The 12,087-nt window shown below is 39.6% G+C and overlaps 1 protein-coding gene across 2 annotated transcripts in view; it reads right to left on the reverse strand.

The window, feature by feature from the left end:
• The window catches only part of DAW1 (dynein assembly factor with WD repeats 1), a 31,078-nt gene extending 21,180 nt beyond the window's left edge, over positions 1-9,898 (reverse strand). Inside the window, exons 1-3 of one of the 2 annotated variants that reach the window (XM_020792576.3) lie at positions 9,742-9,898; positions 7,128-7,200; positions 1,871-2,015 (exon numbers count right to left, since the gene is read on the reverse strand). In XM_020792576.3, the coding sequence (XP_020648235.2) occupies positions 1,871-2,015; positions 7,128-7,200; positions 9,742-9,781 (258 nt within the window). In that variant the 5' untranslated portion in view covers positions 9,782-9,898. The remainder of the gene's footprint in view (positions 1-1,870; positions 2,016-7,127; positions 7,201-9,741) is intronic. The other variant, XM_020792575.3, reaches the window with a different exon arrangement.
• Between the last annotated feature and the right edge of the window lie 2,189 nt (positions 9,899-12,087).

Consider the following 12,087-nt stretch of genomic DNA (forward strand, 5'->3'; position numbering starts at 1 on the left):
TGTGTGTCTAGGAGACCTTGGTTTCAAGCTTAAATTCTCTCTGTTAAAATCACCAGTAAGTAACTTGTCAATTACAATAGCTCAACAGTGCCATCTGGCTACAGGAAGAAAGTACTGCAATTTATGACAAGGGTGGTGAAAGAGCACACAAAGTCTAAGGCTATTTTGTGTTTTTTCAGAAATTCAAAACATATATAGAAAACCAGACTAGATTCAGATGAAGGAGCAACGAAAATTGGTGGAAGAAACATCAAAAATTTTAGATACGCAGATGACACCATCTTACTGCCAGAAAGCTGCAATGACATGAAACAACTATTAGGGAAAGTGAAAGAAGAAAGTGCCAAAGCAAGACAGTAGCTGAACATAAAGAAGGCAAAAATGATGACTGCAGAAGAACTACATAACTTTAATGGTGACAATGAAATAAATGAAATAGTTAAGAAATTTTGTATACTTTGGTTCAATCATCAATCCAAACGGAAATAGCAGCCAAGGAATCAGAAGAAGACTGGGACTAGGAAGGCAGAAATGAAGGAAGGAGAAAAGATCATTAAGTGTAAGGATGTGTCACTGGAGACCAAGACCAAGATCATTCACACTATTATATTTCCTTTATTATTATTATTATTAATTATATGCATTCACATATACATTCTTATATTTAATGCCCTTCTTCCATCCCACCCTCCCATTCCCATTCCCATTGCAAAGTCATATCAAAATTCTTATAAAACCTTTCAGGGAAAATTATAAATATCTTCCAAGTATATTACAATGACCAATAATTTGTATATACATCAGGGAGTCTCTTATTATCCATTCTATTCATATAAACAATAAAAGGATGCCAATCAGTTTAACTATATGCAATTTGGTGGTTAATGTTTCTTGCAGTGCTACCTGCCATTCTCTTCAGTACCATGCTGTAATTGATACTCCTTGCATATTTTTCCACCCTTTCACTATGGTCTGTCTTGCCGCAGTCAAAAGATGGTCTATTAAGGTTTTGTATGAAATGGGTTCATTTTCCCCCAGAAAAAGAGTAAGAAGTGCTAATTCTGGAGATTTATTAATCGACTGGTTTGTAATTTTATTTATTTCATTAAACACTTCTTCCCAAAATTGGTGTACCTTTTTGCAATACCCACCAAAGGTGCTGAAAAGATCACTTACATTTACAGCCTCTCCAACACATTGGTGACATTGCAGGGTTAATATGTGAGTGCTGAAATGGTCAAATACCATCAGAGTATTTTCAATGCAATCTCCCTGGCTGTAATAGACACACCCACTCTTACATTTCCAATCACCATGTATGGGTGTGGAAGATGGACATTTAAGAAAGCCGACAGGGAAAAAAATTGTTTGAAATATGGTGCTGGAGGAGAGCTTTGTGGATACCCTGGACAGAGAGAAAGACAAACAAGTGGGCCCTAGATCAAATCAAGACTAAATTATCTCTGGAGGCAAAAATGTTGAAACTGAAGCTCTTCCACTTTGGACACATCATGAGAAGGCTCCAGTCAGATATTAACTCATTAAGTTATCTAGCCATCTTTCTGTGTATTTACCCTGTTTCCCTGAAAATAAGACCTAACCTGAAAATAAGTCCTAGTATGATTTTTAGGATGCTTTTAATATAAGCCCTCCCCCACAAATAAGCCCCAGTTAAGTTAAACCCTGCCCTCCACCATTGTGCAGCATTGTGCAGAAACCAGAAGAAGATGACATGACTGTAAAATAAAACATCCCCTGAAAATAAACCCTTATGCATTTTTGGAGCAAAAATTAATATAAGACTCTGTCTTATTTTCGGGAAAACATGGTACATTACTGCAAAGATCAAGAACTTTCTTGTGACTCTTACCTTAAAAAGACAGAACTTGTGGTCCACTGGTTGATCCAGCATTTCTTGTAACCGCAGTATTAAACGTACAACTTGATCTTTATGTGATGCCGTGATGAGAGGTTCTGCCTTTCTAATATCTTCTACCAAAGCTCCTACATCTGTACTAAAGTAAATTTTCAAATACCATTTTCATAACCTAGGGAACATGTATACTCTCTAGCATCATAAAACTTTAACCAGAAAATAAAACAGATTATTCCAAGGCAGGATTTCCTATACCACACTGTACAAAACAAGCATGAGATCCAAATTACAACAGGCTACTAACTCTTGGTGTATTTTTTCCAAAATACAAAGAAGCATGAAAAATGATATGCCCCTTCGATGTAGTATACTAGTTCAGAAGATTTCATATCCCATACTCTAATGCAACATACATAGAGCTACATGCTAAACTCAACAGGAAAATATTGCTTTCTAAGCAAAATATAACAAAGTATTAGATTGCAGGCACTAGAGAAGGTGGAAATCAACAGAATATTATCTGAGTGGCTCATAATTTCAGGGTGAGCCTCCCTCATTCACAATATAGATTAGTTATGCTACCACCAGCCAGTCATTTGTAGCAACTTGATTTTTAAAAAATAACTGAGATTTGAGCACAGTGACATGTTCCTCACTTACATTTCATTTGGACTACGGTAAACTTTGTTTTGTGGGACAGCCTTCAGGAAATGTTCAGAAACATCCACTGGTTCAAAATATTACAGACAGACTACTGACGAAGGGCAAATATAGGGAGTATGCACAACACACACACGTTACAGTCTCACTGACTACCAGTCTGCTTCCAGACATAGCAACAAAAAAGGACTGGAGATTATAGTTAAAGACCTACACATTTCAGGAGCACATTATCTGAAAATAGCATTCTTCCATATGACACCCCCCCCATAGGCACCCTTCAGTCTTGAAAGACCATGATAACGCACTCTATATGAGTGTCCTCTCCAGAGCATGAAGCCTGGGTAGAATAATATGGAGGATAGGCTGTTACCCAAGCAGCAAATCCCCCCTCTCCACATCGCTGAAATGGTCCAATGGAAAGGCAAGAGCCAATACAACTGGTTCCAGCGACGTTGCAGGAGTTGCCAGAACGACACGAAGTGCCTCCAGGACTCCGGCTCCGGATTTTGCTTCAAAGTTTACTCCTGAAGCCTTTTCCATGAGTGGATATAGCCACAAGGCAGTGGAGGTTTGAAATCAGAGTTTTCCTTCTCCTAGATAGGCAGCCTTACATGTCTGACGAGCCCCACCTACCCAAACCCAGCCCCCACTGCAAAAAAAATTCCAAGGTCTTCATGAGACAGCTTTATTTATTGTTGACATATGAAATGCCTTTGGAAGGAAACTGAGAGATGGCCTTTGCAATGGTTCTTCCTAAACTGGGAATTTATGTTGAAGGAAGCCTGTTTATCTTTTCTTTCATGAATTTGTGCCACCTAGCATTTTTAGTCAAATAATGGCTTCATAAGCTGACTGTTCTGACCATTGTTAATGCCATAACTTGGTTATCTGACTATCTCTGTCTATATGTGTTTTACAGTGGTATTTTACCTATTCAGTTTTGTATTTGGACTATTATTTATTTTAGTTTGTATTTTACTGTTTCTAGCTATCATGAGAATTATTTTGTAGAAAGATGAGATACAAATTTAGCAAAGAAAAATAATCATTTACTTACATTGAATTTAACATTCACTTTAGAATAAAATGTTATTATATTTATTTCTCTCTTTAACGGTTACATTTCTACCCTGACTTTTCTCCAGTGAGCTCAAGGTGACATAAGTGTCCCTCCTTCTCCCTACTCTAGCTTCTGAGGTCAGGTTCAAAAACTGTGACTGATCCGAGATTGCCCAATGAATTTCATGGCCAAGGCAAGACATGAACTCATGCCTCACAAATGCTATTCCAGTATACTACAATGACTCTCTTAGGCAATGTCTCATTTATTTTATTGGTTAAACAAGCATCCACTCAGTGTCTTTTACAAGATAACTTTCCTATATCTCTGTTATTTTACTTGTAACTGCTTCATATTACTGTTTCTTCTTGAATATGGGTGCATAAACCTGAACACAGTACAGTGGTGCCTCGCCAGACGAATGCCTCACGGGACGAAAAACCCTCAAGGCGAATGTTTTTTGTGATCCCTGTGGTGCCTTGCAAGACACCTTCTTCTATGGCCGTGAAGATATTTTTTTCCCCCGAGACCGATGCCTCACAAGACGAAAATAATTCGTTCGTCTTACGAGGTTCTCACAGGAATGCATTGCAATACATTCCTATGGGAAACCGCTTTTCGCAAGATGAAAATTTTGCAAGATAGCGCTACTCGCAGAACAAATTACTTTCGTCTTGCGAGGCACCACTGTATTCCAAATGAAGCTTCACTCACTGTCTAAGAAATGATGATCTCAGTGACAGCAACTCACTATTGTTACTGAGTTTTAATTTCAAGCAACATGTTTTTGTATTAAAAAAATATAATCTTGGAGTGCATACTTTGTAATTATGATTCTCACAGTTAGTTACAGAACTTAAAGAGTCAAATCTCTCTTTAATTGGAAAATTTAAAAAAAAAATCTCTGAAAATAATTCCTAACCTTTCAGTATGTTAAAAGCAAACAAACCACTAGGAACAAATATGCAATAGTTTCTCTTTGCAAAGCACTTTTGAATGGATAATATCACTAGTACAGTATATGATAAATATACCTGGGGACAATGACCATGAAACAAAGTATTTGTTAAGCAAATTCTCAAATAGAAGGTTACTTACATTCTTAAGCATTATACTTTTTATTTATTTATTTATTTATTTATTTATTTATTTATTTATTTATTTATTTATTTATTTATTTATTTATTTATTTATTTATTAGTTTATTTATGTGCTGCATTTCTCCCAACAAAGGACCCAAAGTGGCTCACAACAGTAAAATTCACACAATTTAAAAAGACAATAAGTTAAATATTAAAAGATAAATAAAACCCTGGCCGCAAAGAGTGGGGTCCGCAGCTTAGGGGTACATCTGGACCTGACGCTCGCCATGGAAACACAGGTAGCATCGGTAGTCCGCACTGCCTTTTTCCATCTTTGGCAGATAGCCCGGCTGCGACCCTATCTCAATATGGGGGTGCTCGCTACCTTGGTGCATGCGCTCGTAATCTCACGATTAGACCACTGTAACGCGTTCTACGTGGGGCTGCCTTTGAGGCTGATGTGGAAACTTCAGTTGGTGCAGAATGCGGCAGCCAGACTCCTTAGTGGAGCGAGAAATACCAGCATATTTCTCCTATTCTGGCCGCATTGCACTGGCTGCCCATTCAGTTCCGCATCGACTTCAAAGTTGTAATGCTTACTTATAAGGCCCTAAACGGTTTAGGACATCGATATTTGGCGGAACGCCTGCTCCCACCCAGATCTACCCGGATCACCCGTGCGAGTCAGGTGGTGAGGCTGAGAAGCCTGACGCTGAGAGAGGCCCGGAAGGAAAAGACATGAAATCGGGCCTTCTCAGCAGTGGCTCCTCGCCTCTGGAACAACCTCCCTCTGGAGATTCGCGCGGCCCTCACACTGGCCCCCTTTAAAAAACAATTAAAAATCAATCAATCAACCAATCAATCAATCAGACCTTTATTGGCACAATTAAAAACATGGCTGTATATTCAGGCCTTCCCTCCAGTTAATATTTGATTTTCCTTTTTATTCTTCCTTTATTTATTTCTTATTCTGTCTTTGTATTGCGTTTATTATTGTATGATTTATGTAATATTTTGTGTTATTTTATTGTTTTATGTTATATTGGAAGCCGCCTAGAGTGGTCGTATAGACCAGATGGGCAGGGTACAAATAAATAAATAAATAAATAAATAAATAAATAAATAAATAAATAAATAAATAAATAAATAAATAAATAAATAAATAAATAAATAAATAAATAAATAAATAAATAAATAAATAAATAAATAAATGATTTTAAATTAAATTAAACGATTAAAGCATGACGCTATGGAAAGATTAAAATTATTTGCTGAAATGGGGTTCAGGGATTCAGTTGTAATTGTTAAAAGCTTTCCTGAAGAGATGGGTTTTTAGCTTTTTTTGGAAGGGTAATAGGGAAGGGGCCATCCTGATCTCCTGAGGGAGGATTCCATAGCCTGGGAACTGCCACTGAGAAGGCCCTCTCCTGTGTCCCCATCAGCTGGGCTTGTGCTGGCAATGGGATTGAGAAGAGGGTCTCCTCTGCTAATCTTAATTGCCAAGAAGGCACATACTGTATAGGGAGATATGGTCCTTCAGGTAATCCTGACCCAAGCTGCATAGAGCTTTGTAGGTAATTTGGATTGGCCCTGGAAACGGACTGGTAACCAGTGCAGTTCTTGTAACAGGTGTGTTATATGTTCCCTGTAGCTGGCCCCAGTCAGTAGTCTGGCTGAAGAGTTTTGCACCATCTTCAAAGGCAGCCCCACATACAGTGCATTAAAGTAATCCAAATGGGATGTAACACTAAGGCGTGTGTCACTTTAGCCAGATCCAACATCTCCAGGAACGGATGCAGCTGGCACACCAGTTTTAGCTGTGCAAATGGACACCTGGCCACTGCCAAGACCTGGGCATCCAAGCTTAGGGATGAATCCAGGAGTATGTCCAAGCTGCAGACCTGAGTTTTCAGGGGGAGTGTAACCCCATCCAGCACAGGTAGTAACCCTATTCCTTCATCTGCCTTCTGACTAACCAGGAGCACCTCTGTCTTGTCTAGATTAAGTTTCAGTTTGTTTGCTCTCATCCAGCCCATTACCAATGCCAAACACTGGTTTAGAATTGAAACAGCTTCCCTGGAATTAGGTGGAAAGGAGAGAAAGAATTGGGTGTCATCCGCATACTGGTGACACCAAACCACAGAACTCCAGACAACCTCTCCCAGTGGTTTCATGTAGATGTTAAAAAGCATAGGTGACAAAGCAGAACCTTGAGGAACGTCACAGGCCAATGGCCAGAGTGTTCAGCAGGAGTCACCCAGCACTACCTTCTGAGTTCTCTCCTCCAGGAAGGACGAGAGCCACTGTCAAACAGTGCCTCCAAGTACAATCCCAGAGAAAAATAATACAATATGGGCTTTGAGCTGTTCAGGAGGTTTGTATGTTTCAGTTAAATGTTCTGTTTCAACATGCAGGCATATTAACTACAGTAAAATAGAATACTCACGCAACATTCAGATCTAGTAAATCTATGGATTTAGTTTTCACTTCTCCGCCTTGAACATATTCCAAAATAATGCCTTTGAAGAAGCACAACAAAACAATTATTAATTTAATATCAAGCTGATTTCTGATGCAAACACTACAAAATTGACCTTTCCTCTGATAAAATTCTATTGATTTCAGTGGGACTAGTTCTAATTTAAGCCATATAAGAAAGGGCAGAATTGGCAGACATCTTGTTAGATGACACACTGACACAGGAAGCAATAGACCATGGCCAATAAGCATTGTGACTAACTGAAGATGAACAAAGGATTAATATTTCTCAACCTCTACCTATCCACGCCGTATGACAAAACATTTTGAAACTGGTCCAAAGAGTTTATTTTATGGCTTGAGAAACTGCTGTTCAAAGGGGAAGTATTAAATATTCTACTGTCCATGCACAAGCACTTGGGGACAGGCACATTTCTATGCACTTCTACAAAAAATAAATACCACTGTGTTCAATAGTAGTTACTGCTAGGTAAGTATGCATGGGATTGAAGCCCCTAAATTAGCTCTACTTGATTCCAGTAGTATATGCACATGCACAGATTTTTTTAAATGAAGCATTCTTATAGCTTCAATTATAAACACTGTATTCATAATAAATGTAGAATTCAGAACACACCCAGTGACATCACATTATGAATTGATGTAACTGCTTGCCAGAAGAAACATAATAACATTTAAAAGTTCCAGGAAACAGTAGTAATGCTGTTTCAGGCCAATAGGAAGCTTTATAAACACTTACTGGAAATTTCTTAAAAATAAAGTAGGCTAGCTCTGCCAGGCTGAGTAGAAGGACACAGACAAGACAGACATATAAGTAGCACTTAAAAGCTATGATCTGAGCCGGAATTTGACATATGGGGATTTCCACACCTTTGCTCAAGACAGCTATCCCAATACCCTACAAATGGTGAACAAAGGGTTGAAAAACCATGCTCAATAAGGATGTGCATTGATGTGGAAAAGAAGGACAGGATTTCCCCAGGGTTGGGTGGAGATACCTCCTGTTGAGCAACACTGGGATTTTCTGCTCTTTATATGTGGACTTTAAATCAAAGCAGTTCCTAAAATAATCCTACTTCTTTGATTAAGCTACCATTGTTTATGTTTGTACTATTTTAGAAGCACTTAGACAACTTGATTCTGAAGAAACTGAGAGCAATTTGAAGTCCCAAGGTGTCTTTTGAATGTGAAAAGAAAATGCAGTGAAGTGTTAGAATAATGCAACTGTGGTGTAAGTAGCTAAAAGTAGTATGGTGTAGCGGACAGACTACAACTCAGGAGAACTGCATTCAAATCCCCAAGAAACTCAAGAAAAGGCAGCACTGGTAGAACCACTCCTTAAACATCTCCTATATCTTGAAAACGTTACTAGAGTCACCAAATTCAGATGGAATTTGATGACATAAGTGAAAGTCGCTAAATAGCTTTTTTAGTTCATGTGAAATCTAAACACATTACAAGTTCTTGTTAAAACATCTTTCAAGGCTCCAGACAGTCTGCATCTGGTCTCTTTCTCTTTGTTCATGTCAGAAGCACCACAGTATAATTAATAAATATAATAGACAATTTTCACCAAGTAATAGGCAACATCAAGAGCATTTGGGGAAGCTGACATCAAATCTTCCATAGTATATGTTGAGAGGCATAGAGTACACTAACATACAGTAAGTGTGCAGTGGGGTAGTTACAGAACAGTGGTTTGATTTCAGTGCTGAGCCATTTTCCCAAGGTGAGACTTTAATAAACAAGTGAGGATTTCAATCTACAACTCTTCAGTCTACCATTCTGCCCACTCTACCACACTGGCCTAAATTCCGGTAACATCTACAATGAGGAGGCTCAACTCAGTGCTTCCAAAGTTCTGATCCCATCTGTGTGCTCTGTTTTTGCAAATCCCACTCCTCTTCCCATACCATGTCCCTGATTCCTCATGATCTAGCGATCCAGGATCCCAGGACACAAGAACAACCTTTACAACTGAGTAGGCTCATCTTGCTGAAGAGAGGTGGTGCTTTGTGGGCTGGCCAAGGGATCCCTGGCCACCAAAATGTCAAGTGCCAATTTTCTCTGGTCGCAAAGGACTGGCCACTAACCTCGCCCCCCCCCCCCAAAAAATAGTTCCTTGATATTCAGGGCAAGGCATTCTATACCTTTTCAGTCAATGAAGACAATGGGGTTTACTACCTCCTAATTAAGAGACCTAGGGAGGGGAGGTATTAATCCGAATCTGACTACTTCGAATTAAGCTTTATCATTAAGTATCATCCTTCGACTCTCGCCACCCCAAATACCCTACTAAAGCATCATCCCGCTCTTCTCTCTCTCTCTCTCTCTCTCTCTCTCTCTCTCTCTCTCTCTCTCTCACACACACACACACACACACACACACACACACACACACACACACACACACACACACACACACACACACACACACACACACACACACACACACACACACACACACACACACACACACACACACACACACACACACACACACACACACACACACACACACACAAAACCTCCATCCCTCCACCCCCTGGACCGTTCCGCACCCGGCGGGTAATATCGCAGCAAGAACCGCTTCAGCTTCATCTTGTCCCCGAAGGCGGCCGCGGCGGCCTTAGACACGGCGTGGTTGCCAAGGAAACCAGACAAACCGACGCTTGCCACCCTGCGCAGGCGCAGATGGGTCTCGCCGGCTTCGCTGGTTCCCAACCGCGGAGGGCTCCAGATGGGAAAGGGCGGTGGCGGGAAGGGAGGGGTCGTTTTCGTTTCCGTGACGGAGGGGAGGCGGGGGCTTGTAGGCGTACGTTGGCCATGGCGTCATAGTGGGTTTGTGGGGCGTAGGAAGGGAATTGGGAAAGCAGGGGAGAAGGAAATGTTGCAGAGGATCTGCCATGAAGGGGGATCCTGTGAACATTTTTCTCGAAAGAAAGCCATTAACTAATAGCGTAGAAGAGTGCAATGCAGGAGATGGTGCTTTTCAGTTCAGTGAGGCTTAACCCGTGACAATGCGAATAAGAGGGCAGGAATTATGTGGCACGATCCTGTTCAAGTAGATCACAAAATTAAGATACTGCAGGCACATCTCCAGTCTCCTTATCCCTATGTAGTTGCCAAAAGGGGGTCTCTCTGATCTAAGAATTGAAAATAAAAGTCACAGGTACTCGTGTCAGACGTACATGTGGAAGGGAAATCGTACAGACTTCTGTTGTTCCTTCAGACTGGAGAACAGTGGGGTGGGGTGGGTGGCCAGATGAAGTGCTAGAAAATCTTTTAAGACCGCTTCACCATTGTGAAGTACAGTAATGAGATACTCTGATTTCTGTAGTTGCTTTGACAGTCTATTATCAGAGACAACAAAACTTATTTTCTCCCCTCTAAACAACCATAGGTGACTTGCAACCAAACCATAGCATGCCTTCCCCCATTTGGACCGAGATGCCCCCTTTGCTAAACCCTTGAGAACAAGCATGTTTCAGTATACAGTATAGGAGAATTGGCTTAACAGAAATATTGGTAAAATTTTGAAGGAGACCAAATACGGAGAAATCCTATGTTCCTTGTACAGTAGTTGATACTAATCCTAGTCATATTATCAAATTCTGGCAGTGGCTAGTGAACCTTCAAAGAATGATTCATGTTGACATTACATTTTTTTCTGCACATGAATTTAGAAAGAAAATGAAAAGGATCACATAGTTAAAACCTTTTCCTTTCAAACAAAAACCTCAACATTTAACAGGTCAAACCAACTATGATATAGGTCAGAATTTAATAACCACTACACTTTCAAAGCATTCTTCTGACTCCCCACTGTTTACCCTTTCATGATAAATCTTTCATGTTTCAAACACAGGAAATACGATAGAACAGCAGAGAATTTCTAAAATTCTTTGGGGAATAAAAACTCCTGGTTTCTTGAATGGATTTGTTTGTTTCTCTCATTTGTATTTGGGAATTCATTTATGGTAAGTGGAAGGTATTTATGTTAATGAAACAATGCTTCTAGACTGTTCTTGTAAATACTGTAGTAGAAATTGGTTTGAAATTGTTCCTCATTGATGTAGGGTTTACTCTAAGCAGCAGCTGTGTTTGCCCCAAATGCACTAATTTTGCCATGATGATCATCATAAAGTGTGAAGACAAATATCTATAAAACAAATGCATACAAGGAAGCTACATCCCATCATGGCTTCCCATTATATACTCTCTTTTTTCTCCCAAGAGTTTACAGGATTTATATGCAACAAAGACCATGAATCAACACACATCTGTTACATAAAACATGAATTACTAGGGCATGTCTTGATAGTTATAACCAGCTTTCACAGAATGGAAACACAGCAACTGAATGGCAACTTTCACACAGTTCAGGAACGACAATGCATGCTAGTCCTATTCCACACACTTAGGTGACTGAAATTCATTGATGCCAACCAGGAATGGCTTAATTTGAGACAAGGCATCAAAGGATGACATTGAAACATATCTAGGGGCAGGTGATAAAGATGGTAAAGGGCCAGGAGACTAAACTAGTGTTTAGGTATAAGAAGGTATGTGTCCCTGAAAAAAGATTGCCTACAAGTGCAGGTAAACCAAAAGTGTAAGCAGAGAAGCAAAGATATGTTTATACATAAGTCAATGTATAAAATATACAGGTGGTGCATATACAGAAAACAGGACATACTTTCTATGTGCATTTGGGAGATATGCAGCTGAAAATGAAAGAAATTAATGAACCTAGAACCAAATCGGAGTTAATGTTTGTTATGTGTTGGTGTTCTGTATAAGAACATACTTAGAAATTGACCAAGTTACCATGAGTTAGAAAAATTAAAGGCTGCAAATTGATCTTAAAGAAGAGATATGATGATCAGACTTTTCCATCAGTAAAC

This window comes from Pogona vitticeps, chromosome 3 (assembly GCF_051106095.1).
Source record: "Pogona vitticeps strain Pit_001003342236 chromosome 3, PviZW2.1, whole genome shotgun sequence".
Taxonomy (NCBI): Eukaryota; Metazoa; Chordata; class Lepidosauria; order Squamata; family Agamidae; genus Pogona; species Pogona vitticeps.